General features: G+C 39.9%; 1 protein-coding gene across 1 annotated transcript in view; it reads right to left on the reverse strand.

Moving 5' to 3' along the window:
• Positions 1-21,369, reverse strand: part of RAPGEF5 (Rap guanine nucleotide exchange factor 5) — a 136,248-nt gene that overhangs the window by 47,975 nt on the left and 66,904 nt on the right. The window contains exons 10-11 of the mRNA XM_070729049.1: positions 3,597-3,715; positions 3,165-3,253 (exon numbers count right to left, since the gene is read on the reverse strand). Coding sequence (XP_070585150.1) covers positions 3,165-3,253; positions 3,597-3,715 — 208 coding nt within the window. The remainder of the gene's footprint in view (positions 1-3,164; positions 3,254-3,596; positions 3,716-21,369) is intronic.

Here is a 21,369-nt window from a genome sequence, read left to right on the forward strand (position 1 = left end):
TTTTTTTAATGTCCAATATTTGTATTTAACCTTGGGGCCCAACAATGAATGACTTTTACCTAATATTTAAAAAAACTACCATCTATCAAAATAGTTAAAATTGAGTTATGAAAATAAATCTTAACTTTTTATAGACTTTCTGTATCTTATTCACATATTTGCTGGGGAAATACTATGAATTTGCCTATGATATTAAAACATGTAAAAAGATTGCACAGATTTGATCTAGTAAACCTTTTAGAAATATGTATTGGGATAAATATTGAGCTAAATATTGTCTAAAAGATTCCCAAAAGATAAACTAGTGGCAGAACTCTGACTTTAGTTTACTATATATTGTATGCACCCATTTATTATCTTAAAGGTAAATCTCAAATTGCATAAATCACTGAGAAACAAAAAGGACAAAATGCTTTGAAAACATCATCAGGCTGTCAGGAAATAATCAGATAACATTCTGTGTGATCGGTAGTTAGGTTCTTTCCCAAGAAGACCATGCAACATCAGCAGAAAATGAATGTAAGATAAGGCATAAGACAAATAAACCAAAGGCTGGCCTCTATTGAAGTTAAAAAGCCAAAGGAGCCTGAAGAATGCCTTCTAACACTTTCTTAGCAGTTGCATCCAGTTCATCATTTAGGAGCTCCTATGGCAGTATTGCAAGCAAGATCTGCCCACAGCCAGGAGTTCGAATGTGACAGAGCTCAAGGTTGACTCAGCTTTCCGTACTTCTGAGGTTAGTAATATGAGGACCCAGGTTGTTCAGGGTGTATGCTTGTAAATGGTAAACTGCTGTAGAGCATTATGGAACCTTATATAAATCTAAATGCTATTACTATCATTTAAGTGTTCAAGTCTGTCATCCAGCTGAAAGCTGCCTAAATGTTAGTATTTTATTAGCAAATGTTAGAATGTTTAGGAAGAGAACTTTTTTGATCAAAGGCCTTAGAATGTATGCATTCCCAGCATGAATGAAGAATGCTTTTCATGTTCTTCCTCTATTTAAGAGCACAGGTAGTCCCCAACTTATGACCACAATGAGCTCAAAATTTCTGCTGTTGAATGAGAAATTTCTGCTGTAGTGTTCCCCCGCATTCTACAACCTTTCTCGCCATAGTTGTTGAACGAATCACTGAAGTTACACAACTAACATGGTTGTCAAGTGAATCTGGCTTGCCCACTGACCTTGCTTCTCAGAAGATTGCGAAAGTGGATCACATGACCCTGGGACCTTGCAATCATTTTAATTTTGACCATGTGACCATAGTGATGTTGCAAGGGTTGTAAGTGTAAAAAATGATCGCAAGTCACATTTTTCAGTGCTGTTGTAACTTCAAACAGTCACCAAATGAATTCTTCTAAATCAAGGGCTACCTGCACCAGAAGGAAATATAGCTAATATGGGATATTGCTACAATACAATCGCTATCAAAATGTGCTGTGTAAGTCTTCACACATCAGATGTTATGCTTGCATCTACAAATATACTGAGATCAACCACCGGAGCTATTTAATTATTTTATTACATAAATTTTGCATTATTTTACTGTTATTATGGCTACATTGATTATGCAACAAGCCTGTCATTGTCAGCACTTTTGAGAGGTAGAGATATTCTCAAAAATGTTCAGGAAGTAAATCACTAAATATATTTCATTGCAGCCAATTATGCTTGGAAATGCTTTTTGCCTTAATCTGGAAATATGGCACATTGTATTAAAGAGCACTAGAATAAGTGTAAGAAATGGGAAGAGGAACAGGAAAGTAACAAAGAGTTACTGGAAAAATGAACATTAATTTGTACTTTTTTTAGATGTTAAAAACAGGGGAGACCAATGTGTTCTGTAAGATTTGTGAAAGATGCACAAATAAATATAACAGGAATCTATAGAAGAGATTACTCCTATACAATATTTGAATATAAATATCCAAATATTAAGAACATGGTGGGATTCATGGGGTTTACCTAAGACAATCCTGACATGGCCCACCACTTTTTATCTAGCCTATAATTTGGTGCTAGAAAAATTACACACAATATTACTATGATTATGCCTGAGGAAGCACAGCTATTACACAGCCATGGTTTTCATGCACAAAGTATTAATCCCTATTCACAGAGAAGTAGATTAATGAACAGTACAATAAACTGAGCACCGGTTCTTTCTTTCTACTTATAATTTTAAAAACCTTTTAAACCTTTTAAAAACCTTTTAAGAACAAATGCCTTATACCTAACTATGTCCTACTGATTTGCAGCTAGAAAAATCTGACTCAGGAATACCTAAGAATTTGTCAATGTTATTTATGCTTTAATCTTTTTAATTCTTCCAAATGTGTTTATTTTTTTTAATAATCTGATTTGGGAAATAGCATTCCTCTGAGAACAATAAAAAATATTCATTCCATTTCCAGATTTCTGTATTTCACAATCCTTCTTCAACTGTGTAGGGAATGCTTCGGGACAGCTAACCATCTGCTTTAATTAAAACTGTAAATAAATTGCAGGTGGTCTTTATAAACTACTGAGAGAGCGTTGGTGACAGCATTACAGCTGAAAAATAACCTGCACGTCAAGCAGTCTGATCAATGTAATAATTGCTCCAGGCTGAAACAAAAGTACAATCTCTAGCTGAAGGCAGCCCATTACTAAAGGGGGTTATTTTGTTGTACATTATGTGATGTAGGTAAGCTATTCGTGCTAAAAAAAATTAAGAAACAGTTGGAACTAAACAAGTAGCTTTGGAGTACTTTAAATAATTGCTAACTTATAAACCCTACAGCTGCTATCTTCTGATTGCCTCATTATTACACACCCATTGTTAAATTGTTTTCTTTTATTTATCAAGATATATATGCACGTGTTTCTCTGTGTGTGTGTGTGTATGTATTGAAAGTTAATGATATGTATATATATTTTAAAAAAATATTGTTAAATATAGATGATGCACTATATTAATATAATAAGATGTTACTACGAATTAATGCTATGTTTTTCAAACAGTACTAACCAAAACATTGAAAAATTATTATTATTTTAAGTAAAATCCTGCTAGGAAAAATACCATATTATACATATTTGCATAGTATGTGATCAACTGTGTCTGCTAAGAACATGAGTGGATACAGAGAAACTGCTTTTTTGTGATGTTATTATAATGTACCTGTGTCTTTGTCCTGTACTTCTTCCAGGTGCAAGTCATTCAGAAGATGCTCCAAAATCTTCTCTGGTGTCCCTGACACCACCACATATCTGTCAGAAAGGAGAGAGTCCACAGAGTCATCCTCTGTTGAAGACTGAGAACGGCTGCTCCATTCATCTTCCTCATCTTCTTCATCAATGTATTTAAAATAAGGCACATCAAATGTGTGCAAAGGCAACTCTCTGCCTGGAAACAAAGCAGAATCTTTCTTCTCTATGTGAGGGTCAAAGATCCTCAGTCTCGAACTTCCCATAATGTATGGCAAATGAAAATGACATTCCCTCAAAGCTGCCCTCTCACTTTGGTTGCCAGCAATCAAATTCAGCCAGCTGCCGAGATCTCTGCGTCAGCATGACTCCAGCTGAGTCTGAGCACCCAAGGAAAAACTCTTACCTCCAATCATTCTCGGCACTCCCAGATATGGGGGTTGGGCTCTGTGACAACACTCTCCTAAGCACCAGCACATCTTGGTCCAGTTCCTTCACTTGAACGGTGGACACTTCATCATCCGGCTTTAATTTGGAGAGGGAGATAAACAACAAAGAGAAAAATGAATAAAATTCTCAAGGGATTGAAAGAAAGGAGGGGTTGGGAATAGCTTTGATTAGAGCTGCATTTTCTCTCTACCAGAGCTGCCATCCGCAGCAGGCACAATTTACATTCAGAAAATTCACAATGCACCAGAATTTGAGCAGTGCCTTCTTTTCCCAGGGGCAGTGATGGCGTATGTCAAAGCTGTTAATTACAAATTATTAAATTTAACACTTAAATAAAAGGACAAAAGTTAATAATAGAAAGAGAAGCATTCTTTAGTTTGCTTTTCTCTTGATCGAGGTTACATCCTGTTCTTGCCTACAACTTAAAATTGTTAAGGGAGTTGTAACCATTTTATGCCATTTTACAGCATTTCAGTGAGTTTAACTGCTGTATCAACATAATAGACCATCCTATAAAATAGACCACACTATTCATATGCAAGCAATGAATATGTTAGGAATACATTTATTCTTGCATACTGAGCTCACATAATGAAAAACTAACTTCTGAAAACCAAAGTCCACTAAAAGCATGGGATAACATACACAGTAGTTTGCTTTTTGAAAAGTATGTATTGCTGCTTGTTGTATTGACTTTTTCCACCCCAGAGCCTGTTAAATGAAGGGATTATTCATAGACATACGGCCCATTAGAACAACAATCTTAGAAGGGTGATTGTATAGAGCCAGGACTGTTGACTAAACAGCCTGCAAGAACTATACTGCTTGATGAAGAATTATCATTTCTTCCAAGAATCTCCTAGAAAAATCTTGCATACACTGATATTATTTAAATTAAGTGAGATAATCTGCACTTTTTCTGGCTATGTTCAAATGCAAATATCTCTCACATCCATAAGACAATGCAAAACAAAGATCAAGACTCAGATAACAGAAGCAAACTGGCTGAATAGAAGAGAAAATATAAAGAATTATAAAGCAATGATATTTGATGTTTACTTTTCTTTTAGTCATCATTTTTTCATAATATGAAGGAATCTGAAAACAAATCAGCAATAGAATTTTATATTGATGCCAGAGGAGTCACAGAAATATGAAGTCTGTACACTTTTAATATTTATATATAGGAGGGACGGAGGCAGAGAGAGGCGGGGTGGGAGAATAATTATTAATTTTTTGTAGGTTCAGATATGCCGGTACTAAACCAATTAACATAAACCTTTTGTTGAAAAATTCCCTTGGGAGATCAAGACATGATGTTTCAGGAATACCAATGTACAACTGTAATTTTCTATTTCACGGTATACGCTTTTGTGCCCACAATATGCAAGACAGACATAAAACAGTAAGCTATGTAAAATCACTAGCATTATTCAATTAAAAGAGATTTCGTCCCACATTCCTGTCATTTTATATTTTTTTCAGACCATCTACATAGATGCTATTGAAGTCTAATCTATTATAGTCACATTTATATCTAAACCTTCCTCTAAGATCTCAAAACAGTGTGTGTGTGTGTGTGTGTGTGTATGCGTGTGTGTGTGCGTGTGTGTGTGCGTGTGGTCAAAATGAGTTTCTTATCAAAAATAAGAACTAACTGACCAACTCCAATATCACAAGAAATATATTGCACTAGCTTTCAAAATAATCCTTGACAGTATTGCTTTCAGATGTAGATTTAGATTTAGATGTAATTGGATTTGTATGCCACCCCTCTCCAAGGACTCAGTAAAAGCTACTGCAATTTCTGGCAAAGTAAATATCACACAAACCGTGGGTCCCTAACCTCAGGTCTGTGACCTGGAATTGGACCGCACAGATGGTGGTGATATCGCAAAGCTAATTTTGTGCATTGGTGGGATTAACTTGCATGCACAAAAGCATCCCCTTCCCCTCCACCACCACCACTACTGCCTGCTACCACTAGTGGTCTGTGGATCAGGAAAAGTTGGGAACCGCTGACATGAATAATGGGAACAAAGAACCACAGGGACTAAGGCAAAGTGTACACTACAACACAAATTCCGTCCTTTTCATACTTGCATACAGAAGTATATGAGAGATGAACTTGCATTGTGATAAATTAATGTGAAAAATAATTACTTAATGCAGTCCTTCTCAAATAGTGCCCCACCTGGGGGAGCACAGAGTGATGCCAGGGTGGGAATATGTGACCCCAGGGAACATGCATGGTCCCTCTTGATCAATGGACAAATATGTTTTTCCAATTGCACTGTCAGTGCTCCAATTAGCATCTGAGAAATAAATCAGAGTCAAACCTTGGCCTTCTTCCAAGTTTCAATTTATTAATAGTTGGCTATGGACTGTAGTCAATCTGATACTAACTTTTCCTACAGTTCTTCACCCAGGTCAATCTGATACTAACTTTTCCTACAGTTTTTCACCTAGGTCAATCTGATACTAACTTTTCCTACAGTTCTTCACCTAGGTTAAGGTTCATCCCTCATTCCCACATCCACAAGTTCATCACATGGATCATTCCTGTTCTCTCAATGTCCACGATCCTACCCTATACTTCTGAACAGTGGTGCTGAACAAAGGATGACCTTGAATCTCTAGAAGGAATTTGTTGCGGCTAGTATCTTTCCCTCTCATGCAACCACCCCTTCCCAATTCTCACAGTAGTATACAGTGAACCCTCGAGTTTTGCGTCCTCAAGGATCGCGAAAGGGCTATTTCGCGAGTTTTCAACCCGGAAGTAAACTCCACCATCTGCGCGTGCGTGCCCTTCCACGCATGCGTAGATGGTGGAGTTTCCCCGCCGGGCAGAGGCTTCCCTGGGTCTTCCCCCTCTTGCCCCCGTAAGACCCCAGCGGCGGCGCGAGCAACGGCGTGGGCGGGCGGGCGGCACGCGCGGGGACACCCCAGCTCGGCTCCCCAGCTGGGAAGTGGCCCCAGCAACAGCGTGGGTGGGCGGGCGGTGCCCGCGCGCTTGGGGACATCGCAGCTCCGCTCCCCAGCTGGGGACCCGAGCTAGGGAGTCCCGACCGCGCGCGCGTTGCTGGGGAAAGCGCGCGCGCTTGGGGAATCCCTAGCTCCGCTTCCCAGCTGGGGAGCGGAGCTAGGGATTCCCCAAGCGCGCGCGCTTTCCCCAGCAACGCGCGCGCGGTCGGGACTCCCCAGCTCGGCTCCCCAGCTGGGAAGCGGCCCCAGCAACAGCGTGGGCGGGCGGGCGGTGCCCGCGCGCTTGGGGACATCGCAGCTCCGCTCCCCAGCTGGGGAGCCGAGCTAGGGAGTCCCGACCGCGCGCGCGTTGCTGGGGAAAGCGTGCGCGCTTGGGGAATCCCTAGCTCCGCTTCCCAGCTGGGGAGCGGAGCTAGGGATTCCCCAAGCGCGCACGCTTTCCCCAGCAACGCGCGCGCGCGGTCGGGACTCCCTAGCTCGGCTCCCCAGCTGGGAAGCGGCCCCAGCAACAGCGTGAGCAACGGGGTGGGCGGGCGCGAGCAACGGGGTGGGCGGGCGAAGGGCGGGCGGCAGTGGAAGCAAAAACACCATCTGCGCAAGCGCAGATGGTGTTTTTACTTCCGCACCGCTACTTCGCTAAAAATCGATCATCGCGTGGGGTCCTGGAACGGAACCCTCGCGATGATCGAGGGTTCACTGTACTACTTGTGGCAGGCCAAAGTCTCTTAAAATGATGGCTTCAATTTCATATGCACCACCCCCCCCTCGGTGTTTCTTGGCGTTTCTCAGCATCTTTAGGCTTTGTAGCAGACGCCAGCAGACCCCCTCCAGCATGGTCTTGGGGCCTCTCGGGTACCACCCTCAGGACAGTGGTCACTTTCCCTCGCTGTTTTGGTGCAAAGACAGGCTCAACCCCCACCATTGCATCATGGAAAGTCTGCTCCTCCCAGGAAAGGATTCAAGGGCCAGTTGTTTCCATCTAGCCCCCAGTCGCTCCTCCTCTGTAGCCTCCAAACTGGCTGTTGACTCCAGAGAAGGAGAATTGAGGATTCCAGCACAAGAAACCATTGAAATCTCTCTTGTGCTTGAATCCTCTCACAAAATTTTGCTTCCTGCACATATGCAGAAGCAAAATCTCACCGGGACATATGTGCCACCCGCCAGTCAGCCACAGCTGCACGCGCATTGCCTGTTTTATTACCGGTGCACAGTGTGGCCCATACTGGCTAGCAACCCAGTACTGAATATACCTTAAGGAAAATATCTGTGGTAATTACTTGTGGGAACTATCTGGAGGCACTCGGGTATTGGTACAAATGTTAAGATTCAGAAAATATATGTTTATATTTGATGTTCATTCATCATTTTTAAAGAGGACCTTGACATCTAGCAGGTAGTGGGCTATCCACGGTGTGTCTGCAAGTCGTTGGTAAGGCCAATACAGGCAGGGAATGTTCTGCCACATGTTGGGCAGACATACATGGGCACCACTGTTGCAGCACTTGCAGCTCAGGCTTTGCAGAGTGTGTGGGCTATGATTGTCCTTCTGGCAGCCTTGTTGGATCAACATGCACCAATCTTGTGCCAGGGTTTCCCAAAGGTGGTGTCGATATCCAGGGACTTGAAAGAGGCTTTCAGTGTGTCTTTATATAACCTTTTTTGTCCCCCGTTTGATCACTTTTCTTGAGACAGCTCACCATAGTTGTTTGGGATACAAATGATCTGGCATCCTTACAACATGGCCTATCCAGCGTGTCTAGGTTTTCATCAGCAGTGAAATAATGGCAGGCCTGCTCTGGAGAATACTTCTGTATCTGGCACCTTATTCTGTCATCTGATCCTCAGTATGTCTCAGTATAGCTAGGCTATGAGACCTTCGACATACACCGAGCAGAGAATTTTAACAGACCATGGGTGTGTGATAAAGCCAAAGAAACAAAGACACAGACTTAGTTATGCTTAATAAGTACTATTTACATATAGACAAAAGATAAAAACATTCCATAACAAGCACTAAGCAGATACAATAACATACGCACTAAGCAAATACTCTCCCCCCATCAAGGCAAAGTAAAAAATGACTGAGCAGAAATGAGTGTCACAGCGTCATTTGAGGGAAGGAGTACTGGCGCCCTCTTATGATGAACCAGCCTAGAATATTTAACAGTTTAAGTGATAGTACACGTTTAAAGTGATAGTACAAGTTTACAGTGGCAAACCCTAACAAACATGTACCCTGTACTAACAGTCATGTGGAAGTCATTCAGTTGCCTAACATGCCTTCTGTATACAATCCAGGACTCACTGGCATACACCAGGATTGTTAGCACTACTGCTCAGTAGATTTTGAGCTTTGTAACAAGGATTATTCCATGTTGTCCCACATGTTGGTCAATAGTCTGCCAAATGCCAAGCTTTCTTTGACAATTCTGCAGTTGGCCTCAATGTCTATTGCCACCATGCAGGAGAGGGTGCTGCCAACATATGAAAATTAATCCACTGCTTGCAGCTTTTGTCCCTTCATTGAGATGATGGGCTCTTAGTATTGGGCTTTCGGAACTGGTTGGTGCAACACTTTGGTTTTCTTTGTGTTGATGAGGGGGCCAAAGTTGTCATATGCTGCTGCAAATTTGTCTTTGCTGGCTTGTACTTCCTGCTCTAATCCAGCATTAAGGGCACAGTCATCTGCAAAAAGGAGGTCTCATAGCAGAGTTTGTTTGTTTGTTTGTTTGTTTGTTTGTTTGTTTGTTTGTTTGTGTTAAAAGTGGTCTTTGTTTTTTGTTTTGTTTTTTTGTTTGTTTTGAAAGGGGTCTTGCAGGTCATCTAGTCCAACCCCCTGCTCAAGCAGGAATCCTACACCACCCCAGTCAGATAGCAGTCCAATCTCCTCTTGAATATGTCAAGTATTGGGGTGTTATTTTATCCGGAACTTTTGTCCGGAACTTTTCCCATCAGTCCTGAATCTCAGGAGGAAGTGTTCTAGAAGGCATCTGACAGCATGGCTGAAAACATTATACTAAAGAGAGTCGGTGCCAACATGCATCCTTGCTTGATGACATCTAGAAGGCCTCTGAAGCTTCTCTGTTGTCCAGAGCATGAGCCATCGAACTGACATACCATCAGGATGAATCTATCAGGGCACCCAAACTTTGAAATCATACACCACAGACCTTTGTGACTGACAGTGTCAAAAGTCTTGGTGAGGTCCACAAAGGTGGTGCAAAATTTGTGATTTTATATTTACTACAGTAAAAAAGATGTAAAATAGTGCTTAACTATGGCTGGATCACATCCAACAGCATCTATATGATACTTGCCCCCCTCTGTTGTGTTGGTTATAGTATCTGGCAGTGATTTGTGGTGTGTGTGTGTGAGCGCGTATGTTGTCTGTTATGTTTTTATGTTGTGTTTATATTCACTATATTGTGTATGGCACAGACATTGTGCCCACTTCTCTGGAATTTGCCAAAAACATTATTTTTCTTTTGAAATATTGCCTTTCGTAAAAACTCTTAAATGGACAGTATAGAGAAAAACTCACTGTCTATTTATCTAGCAAAAATAAAGATGAAAGCATAATTTAAATTACTATTTTAGTCAAATATTTTCAAACTGCATACATTTTACCTTAAATTTCTGAATCATTAGTGATTTCAAAATACCAAAGGAGACTTTTCATGAAAGGAGTAGCACAATGATTGTTTAGGAACATAAATTACAATATGAATTCATTAACTTCAGTGAGATAGTGTAAGGCTACAAGAGAACAGGAAAATTTATTTCTCTGCTGCATTAGTTAAAACTAACACTGTTACATCTAGTGATAATCTATTTTTTATTTTCCCACAACATGATGCTGGTACATGGGCATGACCTTGAGCTGAAAGCAAAGGTACATTTGCAGAGCATGCCAAACATCTTCACAAGTTATAGAGGACCCCTATTGAAAAGCAGCATGTTTACGAAAACAGAAGATGCTAATACAGTCTTGCATTTTTCTTAAAACAATGTGGAATTTAATTTCTGTGTCTATGAAATTTGCTGTTTTGATTTGAAAACTCAAAAATATATTTCAATCTGCTTTGTGAAATTACAACTTTCCTTATTGTTTTATTGTTTTAGAACTTGTTTTATGTTGTGTTGGGTGTTCATATTGTAAAAAAATCAATAAAAATAATTTTAAAAAACTTTCCTTATCTGTATTCTAAAAAATTTCCCCTGGAAAATCAGCACCTTGGTTCACATTTGCAATTTTATAGTTTTTAGGGAGAAGTAACAAACTATTATTTCTAATTGTGAAACAAGGACTAGAAATAGGCTAGGCTCATTTTCAATATCAACTACTGATGGTAGTTGATATTAGCTAATACTAGTCCGTGGTTTCTCTTTGATGAAAGAATTGTCAGATTGTTCACAAGCAACTCCTCCAGTGAAGAAAATGTATAACCTTACAGCCTGCCAATCCTGTTTTATCAACCAGAAACAAGTCAGAGTATGCCAAGCCATTGGCATCAAGTCAATAATGGTAGTAAATTTAAACATATATCCAGAGATACACATGCACACCATATACATGCATGAAAACACACACACACACAAGCAAAATTTTATTCATAGTTTTAAATCTAAATCCACAAAGTATCTAAATCGTCTCTAAATAAGAATTATTTTATCTAATATCCAAAACATATTTGCGAACATATTCTAAGCCAAAATATCAATAATTATGTGATAGACATATCAGTGATAATAATCATTATTGCCTTAAATTTTTTAAGCATTTTGCTGATAATATTATTTAGAAATCTACTTAATAGTGCTTTACAGCACTCGCTAGACGGTTTACAAAGAGCATATTGCCACAACAATCTGGTTCTTCATTTTACTGACTTCAGAAGGATGAAAAGCTGAGTCAATCTTGAGCCAATCAGGATCAAACTCTGGCAGTGAGTAGAGTTAGCCTGCAAAGTTGCATTCTAATCAGTGTACCACTACAGCTCCTTATGATATGTCAGTTTCAATCTAATCAAAGAGAGTGCTTTGTGCATCTGTGACAGAAGATAATTTAATTTGTCTATATTTCCAGTTATCATTCCACATCCTACATTTCATAATTTGGACTCACTTTTTGGATGAATAATTTCAAAAACTTTTCTAAAAGATATTTCTTTCCACTGAAGAAGTTAACTTTATTCATTATACTACTTTCAAATCAATATTTTTCCTTTAAAATATTCACTAATCCACATAATACGCAAGTGTAATAGCACACTTTTAATTACTAAGGAAAAATTACATCAAGGAATTCTGAGAAAAGAAGCAGATTCATATGTAAAAATCACAATCATGAACGGACAAACATGAAACTGTAAAAATGTACTTATTACCAAATACACAGAATAGAATAAGAGAGTTAGAAGACACCTTGAAGGTTTTATAAACCAATCCCCAGCTCAATCAGGAAACCCTCTAGCCATGGTGGCGAATCGATGGCACGGATCCCAGAGATGCCATGCAGAACCCTCTCTGTGGGCCCATGCACTATCTATTTTATTTTATTTTATTTTATTTTATTTTTATTTATTTATTTTGTCCAATACACAATGAGAGTTTTAGTGGGTATATATATATATATACACACACATAGTAAAATACATGATGAAGGTTATAGAGGAGATACTCCAGTTAAATTGCCATGTTGGCACTTTGCGATAAATAAGTGGGGCACTCTGTCTCTAAAAGGTTCGCAATCACTGCCCTATATTATTCCAGATAAGTGACTGTTCTTAAAAGCCTCCAAAGAAGGAGCACCTACATCTTCCAAATAACCTACGACTTCTGAAGTAAAGCCATTCCACTGATAATTGTTCCCATCAGAGGTGGATTCCACACACACGCAGGAAAGAAAAACATGCTGAAATCTTTTGAGGGGAAACACACACACACACACATTTTGATGAATTTTTTGCTATAAATATACTATAAAATAGTCTCCTCCTTTGGAACACACAAAACTACCAGAATTTGATGGTATAAAACTATGACAAAAATGACATTCCATATTTGTAATGCAAAATAATTCTTAAGTAGTGATGCTTTATTACAAGATGATCAAACAATGGCTTCATGACAGGTACAAATCTCCACCGTAAAAAGCCCTTAGTGTATCTTAAAACCCCTCTATAACAAAATACCATCTTTCTCTAAAATATCAAAACAAGAAAATCTTGTTCATCTAAAATGAAACTATCATGTGCCATTTTTTTTTAAAAACAGATAAACAAGATAGTACATGCACCAAAATTACTAATGTTAACATCTTAACAGAGTTGCAAGAGGTCAGTGATGGCGAACCTTTTTTTCCTCGGGTGCCGAAAAAGCATGCATGTGCGCTACTGCACATGCGCAAGTGCCCACACCCATAATTCAAAGCCTAGGGAAGGCAAAAACAGCTTCCCCCACCCCCTGAAGGCCAGAAAGAGCCTATTTCCCAACTTCTAGTGGGCCAATAGGCTCGTGTTTCATGCTTCCCAGACTCCAAAGGCTTCCCTGGAGCTGGGGGAGGGTGAAAATGTCCTCCCCATTCCCCCCCCCCCCTGAAGCTCTCTGGAAGCTAAGAACACCCTCCTAGAGCCTCTGTGTGAGCCAAAAAACAGCTGGTCATGCACTTTGGACCTGAGCTAGGGCAGCTGCGAGAGCAATCATGGGATTTCCCAAATATGCCCATGTTACAACAACACTCCGCAGTCTGCATTGGTTGCCGATCAGTTTCCGGTCACAATTCAAAGTGTTGGTTATGACCTATAAAGCCCTTCATGGCACCGGACCAGATTACCTCAGGGACCACCTTCTGCTGCACAAATCCCAGCGACCAGTTAGGTTCCACAGAGTGGGTCTTCTCCGGGTCCCGTCAACCAAACAATGTCGCTTGGCGGGACCCAGGGGAAGAGCCTTCTCTGTGGCGGCCCCGGCCCTCTGGAACCAACTCCCCCCAGAGATTAGAATTGCCCCCACCCTCCTTGCCTTTCATAAGCTGCTTAAAACCCACCTCTGCCGCCAGGCATGGGGGAACTGAGATACACTTTCCCCCTAGGCCTTTAAAATTTTATGCATGATATGTCTGTATGTATGATTGGTTTTTATATAATGGGTTTTAACTGTTTTTAGTATTGGATTATACTGTTTTGTTACTGTTGTTAGCCGCCCCGAGTCTGCAGAGAGGGGCAGCATACAAATCCAATAAATAAATAAATAAATAAAATAAATGATTCGTGTGCTGGCAGATATGGCTCCACGTGCCACCTGTGGCATCCGTGCCATAGGTTCGCCATCACTACAACAGGTACTACAGTGGTACCTCTATTTAAGAATGCCTCTACTTAAGAACTTTTCTAGATAAGAACCAGGTGTTCAAGATTTTTTTGCCTTTTCTTAAGAACCATTTTCTACTTAAGAACCTGAGCCCGGAAAATTTTCCCAGGAAATTTGAGAGCGGCACGAAGGCCTGGCCAGTTTCCTGCCATTTCTGGCACAGTGTATGGGAGGCAGCCTCATGCCGGATGTATGAGAGGTGCGTGCTCCTCCTTGTTGCCTCAGAATCCCTCTCTTTTTTTTAAGCCTTAAACTTTTGGATTTTTTTTATTTCCCTCACCTCACCTTCTTCCTTCACCAGCTACTGTCCTCCTCCTCTTCTTCTTCTTCCTCCTCCTCCTCCCACCCAAATCATGAGCTTTTATTTCTTTCCTAATGGGTTTGCACACATTATTTGCTTTTATATTGATTCCTATGGGAAAAATTGCTTCTACTTACAAACTTAGTTTGTCCTTAGTTTGCTTCACCTTGAGAAGCTTCCTATTGTTGACCTCAACGCTGACTCTTTGCTCTCCTTCAATAATAATAATAATAATAATAATAATAATAATAATAATAATAATAATAATAATAATATTGAATACCAATGTAATAAACCTTGTTGTAAACACTGTATTATTTCCTAATACTATTTGTACCCAGACAACATACTGATTAACTGAAAATGGAATTGTTATATGTTATAAATTTTTTAAAAAAATATTATAAAGAAGACATCACAACCCGAATTTAACAAATCATTTCTCCAAGTGGCTTTTCTCACACACACACACACACCCCTAGTAAACTGTTTTACATGAAGAAGTGCCTTTTTTCATCAAACATTGGATAATCCCGGGGTTTTAGTTTTCTGTAAAAAAAATGATATATATTTCTTATAGATATACAGTATTTTTATTTCTCAGATAAAAAGCATAGTTGCTGGAAGTTGAGCAATATATGCATTAATTATTATTATAGAGGAACTACTGTTTATACTTGACCATTATGATTTGCTTTCTGCATTTCCCCCCCATTCTATTTAAGGTCTAATATGTGTTCAATATTCCAAGCATGGTGATATTATGGATTTATAATGCAGTGTTGTGCTAATGGCATTTTAATTGGCAATTTATTTCTAATGAACCTTTATCCACAAAGAATTTCAGGAATATGAATAATTTGATGAAAATCTGTAACAGCTAATATCCATTGTGTGCTGAAATTTTCATTTAAAGTACTTATTGCCTAAGCCAGGCACATCCATTAGGAATTTTTATCCTACTATTTCTAATGTAAAAGCACAGTCTTTGTCTACATTCCAAATACAGTGGTACCTCTACTTAAGAATGCCTCTACTTAAGAACTTTTCTAGATATGAACTGGGTGTTCAAGATTTTTTTGCCTCTTCTTAAAAACTATTTTCTACTTAAGAACCCGAGCCCGGAAAAAAAATTCCAGGAAATTTGAGAGCGGCATGAAGGCCCGGCCAGTTTCCTGCCATTCCCCCTTTAATCACGGCCATCTCGGACTTTTCTAAACTGCCAGAGGAGCCTTTTGGTGAGGCTTAAGGAGACTTTGGCAGTCCAGAGCAAACAAAGCATTTTCCTTTCTCTGGGCACTTGGAAAGGGAATAAAAATTTGCCAGTGCCCAGAGAAAAGAAATACTCCCTTCACTCTGGGCAGCCCAGAGCAAACAGAGCATTTTCCTTTCTCTGGGCACTGGGAGAGGGAATAAACCACGTTGCTGTGGTGATTCCCTCACACTGCCTCCCATACACCCAGCGCAAGGTTGCATCCCAGAGTATCTGGGCATGGAAAGGCAAAAGGGAGCACTTCGCCCCGGCCAGATCAACTTTGCTTCAGCAAAACCGAGAAGTCACCACAGTGAAGGAAAGGTGCCGGCTACAAAGCAAGCAAGCTAGAGGAGAGGGGAGCCCTTCAGCATGGGAAGGAAGAGGCAAGCAGGTAGCAACAGCAACAGCAGCCATCTTTCAGTCAAAGGAGCGGGAGGTTCCCCCCTCTCACCTGCCTGGGTTTCTCTCTCTGGTGCAGTGCATGAGAGGCAGCCTCACGACAGGTGTATGGGAGGTGTGTGCTCCTCGTTGCGTCAGAGTCTCTTTTTTTTTTTAAGCATTAAAGTTTTGAATTTTTTTGATTCCCCTCACCACACCTTCTTCCTTCAGCACCAATTGTCCTCCTGCTCTTCTTCTCCTTCTCCTCCCACCCAAATTCTGAGCTTTATTTCTTTCCTAATGGGTTTGCATGCATTATTTGCTCTTACATTGATTCCTATGGGAAAAATTGCTTCTACTTACAAACTTTTCTACTTAAGAACCTGGACACGGAACGAATTAAGTTCTTAAGTAAAAGTACCACTGTAATTGAATAATCAAAACCTAACATGTATATGCCTATGTCTCTTAGTCAATCACCTGTTTGCTATTTTTAAGCAGAAAATAGGCAGCCTTTTAAGACTGAGTTAGATTCTAATGAATTGACAGAAAAAATTATACCCAATATACATCGAGAGAGGGATTATTTTTTATATAATTTTTTTCACATTTTCAATTTTTTTTCATATTTTTTTCACATTTTGTATTATTTTTTCACATTTTTTTTCACATTTTCCATCTTGGTTGAAAAGGATAGCAGATATTTTAGAGCACTATAACTAGCTTTCCAAAGATAATGGATTGTTTTTATCACATAGCATTCCAAATGGAGATTAGAACTGAGATTTGCATTATTCTTTAAAATACTGTACACCCACTGTTTTACAGCTAGTGTACCTGTTGTGATTCAGCCTGAGGCTCCTCAGGGACTGGCTGCGTCTCTGCTGGATCCATGCCCAGAGGAGGAGGACAGTGAACAGGAGGGGGAGGACCAGGCAGACGGGGGAGAGGAACGTCAGGAAGAGGAGGAGGGAGAGTAGCCTGAGACCCCCGGGGGGGCCCTCTCCCCAGCTAGTAGCCTAGACTCATTGGATGAAGAAGCACAGGCTATAATTGACATGAGACAGCGACGTGCAGCTCAGAGACGGACCAATTAGAAAGGTATTTGCATCCCTGAATTGGCAACAGCTGGGTTTGGGTGTGGCTCTCCTCAGCAGGGTTTAAAAGGCAGGCCCGCCCTTGCAGCCTTGTGGAGCGTTATCAACTGGAAGTTCTGTGACCCTGCTTCGATTCTCGGTGTCTCTGATCTTGGCTTGTGGCCTAGAAGTCTGGAAGACTTGGGGGAGGCGTGGGTTGTTATCTCCAGCGTTGTTTTTGACAGAAAGAATCCTGTTTTATTGCATAGCTTTCGTGAAACCTCTGTGAAGTTCCAGAGTGTTCCTGTCTGTAAGAACAGTTTCTGTTACCTGTGTTTGCTTTGAATTTTATAAACTGCCTTTGCTTTTTACCAGTGTGTCTGGATTCTCTTTTTGGTTGGTGTTGGCTTCTGGAGGGACCCAGACAGAACAGTACCTAGAAATCATTTGAGCAAAATATGGGCTACACAATTATGTACGGTTTAACATAATTATAGAAAATGAATATAATAATCTATTTACAAAAGAAACAATGTTGCCCTTTCCATCTGTATTTGCTTTTGTCATTGCAAAAACTTTATGAGCCGGGACGGCGCAGCAGGTAGAATGCTCTACTGCAGACCACTGAAGCTGACTGTAGATCTGAAGGTCAGTGGTTCAAATCTCATCACCATCTCAAGGTTGACTCAGCCTTCCATCCTTCCAAGGTGGGTAAAATGAGGACCCAGACTGTGGGGACAATATGCTGGCTTTGTTAAAAAGCGCTATTGCTAACATGTTGTAAGCCGCCCTGAGTCTAAGGAGAAGGGCGGCATAAAAATTGAATGAATGAATGAATGAATGAATGAATGAATGAATGAATAAATAAATAAATAAATAAATAAATAAATGTATCCAATGAGAATAGGATTCTATAATGTATTCTCCATTTTCCTATGGGGTATAGAGATACGGAGATAGAGACATACAATCTAGGACTAGGGAAGTACTAATACCACTCTATAAAGCCTTACTTAGAACACATCTAGAGTATAGCATCCAGTTTTGGTCACCACACTACAAAAAAGATATTGAAACTCTAGAGAAAGTGCAGAAGAGAGTAACCAGGAAAATAAGGGGTCTGGAAAGTATAACATATGTAGAGCTGTTCCAGGAACTGAGTATGGCCAGTCTGACAAAGAGAAGGACCAGGTATGACATGATAGCAGTGCTGTTTTCTAAAGCACCAGGCCAGGCAAGGAATAATGGAAGCTGACCAAAGAGAGATTCAACATGGAAATAAGGAGGGACTTTCTGACGGTGGGAGCGATCAACCAGTGGAACAGCTTGTCTGCTGAGGTTGTGAGAGCTCCAACAATTGAGACTTTCAAAGGCAGACTGGACTGCCATTTGTTCGAAATGGTGTAGGGACTCCTGCTTGAGTGGGGGGATTAGACTAGATTATCTACCAGGTCCCTTCCAACTCTAATAAAAAATAAAAATAAATAAATATAGGAGTAAATGAGATGATGGACAGATTTACAGGCGGAGGGAATCCCTATTGGTTTTCATTTTTATAAAAGCCCAATTCATTTAATATAAGCTTCTCTTATCAAACAAGATAATTCAATTGAGGTACATTAGGTATACTGTATTACCTATTAAAAGAAGCAGAGAGTTAGGCATGGCGAGTACCACATGTACGTAGCAAACTGGAGATGAGCTGCTGTAAAAGGATCAAAGCTATTGTCATAAAAACTACACTGACACTACTTTTCTGGCTCTGACTTCATCCAATCTGGAAATGGAATCAATTCCATTTATTCTACAAGAGGTTATGCGTTCAATGTAGTTTTCAAGAAAAAAATAATTTCCCTTCTATGTACAGTATACAGTAGGATTAAGATTTATATACTGCTTCACAGTGCTTTACAACTCTCTCTAAGGCAGTGGTGTTGAACCCATGGCACGGGTGCCACAGGTGGCATACAGAGCCATATCTACTGGCACAAGAGCTATTGCCCTAGCTCAATTCCAACGTTCATGTGTGTGCCGGCCAGCTAATTTTTGCCTAACACAGAGGCTCTGAGAGGGTGCTTTTGGCTTCCAGGGAACCTCTGAGGGGATGGGGAAGTAGTTTTTACCCTTCCTTGGCTCCAGGGAAGCCTTTGGAGCCTGGGGAGGATAAATGAGCCTATTGGGCCCACCAGAAGTTGGGAAACAGGCTGTTTCCGACCTCCAAAGGGCCTAGGGGGGGCAAGAAAACCTGTTTCGCCCTCCCCAGGCATTGAATTATGGGTGTGGGCACTCGCACATGTGTGATAGTACATGCCTACGCTCTTTCGGCACCCAAGGGGAAAAAAGGTTCATCATAAATTCTCACAACAAATCATATTTTATAGTTACTTAAGGTTCATTTTCTTATTTTGGGAATATCACAAATATGTTCAATGCACAACAAAACTGTAACCAGTGGCACACCTCCAATATATTAGGTAACATGCATCTTTTAAAACAAGACGCTTGTTAAAAATATTATCTGCTTTCTTGAATAATAATCCTTGTAATATTAAAATATGAACAAGTGTGCAATTCCCAGAAAGCAAATCTGTAGAAAACATCTTGTTATTCATGGTCCAATTATCTATAACTTCACATATCATCATAATTATAAAACTGATATATGATATTTCCTTTCAGATATATAAGTTTTGTTGCGCGATATTCCAAAGCAGAATTTTCCTTTCCAGAATTCTGTGTGGCGCAGTCAGGGCACAGTCACCTTGCTACTTGTTTGCTCCCCTCTCCCGTGCCACATGTATGTGCTGCATGGGTAGGTATGTGTAAATGCGCAGTAACAAAAAAATCTGAAGATGGTGACCACATGAACAGGGCCAAACTTGGCTTCTGCGCATGCTCAGAAGGAAATTTTAAAAATTAAAAATTAAAAAAAAAAGCGGGGGTATCCACAGATCAGTGCCAACCGAACAGGTTTGGTGATGTCATTGTGACATTACCAGAGGATCACTACCAGTTTGGGTGACCCAGTCCAGGAACCTACTCCTAGGTACAGTGATCCCTTTTTGATTTCAGTGCTATCTGCATTCTAAGTACATATAGTAATCTGGCATTGTAGTTTCTTAAAATTGAAAAAAGGCATACAACAGAAATTTCATTTTAAAGTGATCTATAGCATTCTTTAGAATTCCAATAGAAAAGTTCATAGTAGATAATGAATGTTTGCACAAAAAGTTATCCTTGCAAAATTGGAAATATCTACTTGTACTTATGCCTGCTGATACAGTTCTACAAAGGAATTATTGAGTTTGTCATCTTTACCCCTAGAACTGAGTAGTTCGATTCTGCAACCCAACAAGACAAATACAGATTTCAGAGGATAATCAGAACTGCAGAAGAAACAATTGTTACCAATCTGCTTTCCATTGAGGACCTGTATACTGCATGAGTATGTGAGTCATGAAAATATTTACTGACCTCTGACATCCTGGACATAAATTGTTTCAACTCCTACTCTCAAAACTACACTATAGAGCACTGTACACCAAGACAACTAGACACAAGAACTGTTTTCCCCCCAAGCCCCATCACTCTGCTAAACAAATAATTCCTTGCCACGCCACTGTCAAATTATTCACTAAGGCTGCATTACTATTAATAATAATAACAACAACAACAACAACAACAATAATAATAATAATAAATTTATTAGATTTGTATGCCGCCCCTCTATTGGTCTTCTCATCATTCCTAACACCCATCTCCTCCACTTATGACTGTATGACTGTAACTTGTGATTGCTTCCTGATTGCTTATTGTACACTATGACAATCATTGTGTTGTACCTCACGATTCTTGACAAATGTATTTTTTATTTTATGTACACTGAGAGCACATGCACCAAAAACAAATGCCTTGTGTGTTCAATCACAGTTTGCCAATCTAATCTAATCTAATCTAATCTTTAGTGCATAATGTTAAAGCATAAATGAGTCAATATCCAATGCAAAAAAAAAGTGAAGCTATAAATACAATACCTGGCATGTTAGTTTCATTGGGATGCTCTATCAGCACAATTTCCATCTCAACAAATGAAACAGAAATCCAAATGAATACGCTAAGTGGATCAATAATCTATGATAAATTTTTGTGGCTCTGTAGGTGTTTGTGATAAAAGGTGTTAAGCATGATTTGCAAGTCAGAAGGTATTGTTTCATGGATTCAAGAACACTGCAGCATCAACAATATCAACTTGGCATAAAGATTTTCTCAAGGGATCATAAATCAGCAGACAGATATCTCTAGGAATTCCACAACTGATTGATTCTAAAATTACAGGCCACAGCAAGTTTTAAATGTGGTAATT

The sequence above is a fragment of the Erythrolamprus reginae genome, chromosome Z (genome assembly GCF_031021105.1).
Source record: "Erythrolamprus reginae isolate rEryReg1 chromosome Z, rEryReg1.hap1, whole genome shotgun sequence".
NCBI lineage: Eukaryota > Metazoa > Chordata > Lepidosauria > Squamata > Dipsadidae > Erythrolamprus > Erythrolamprus reginae.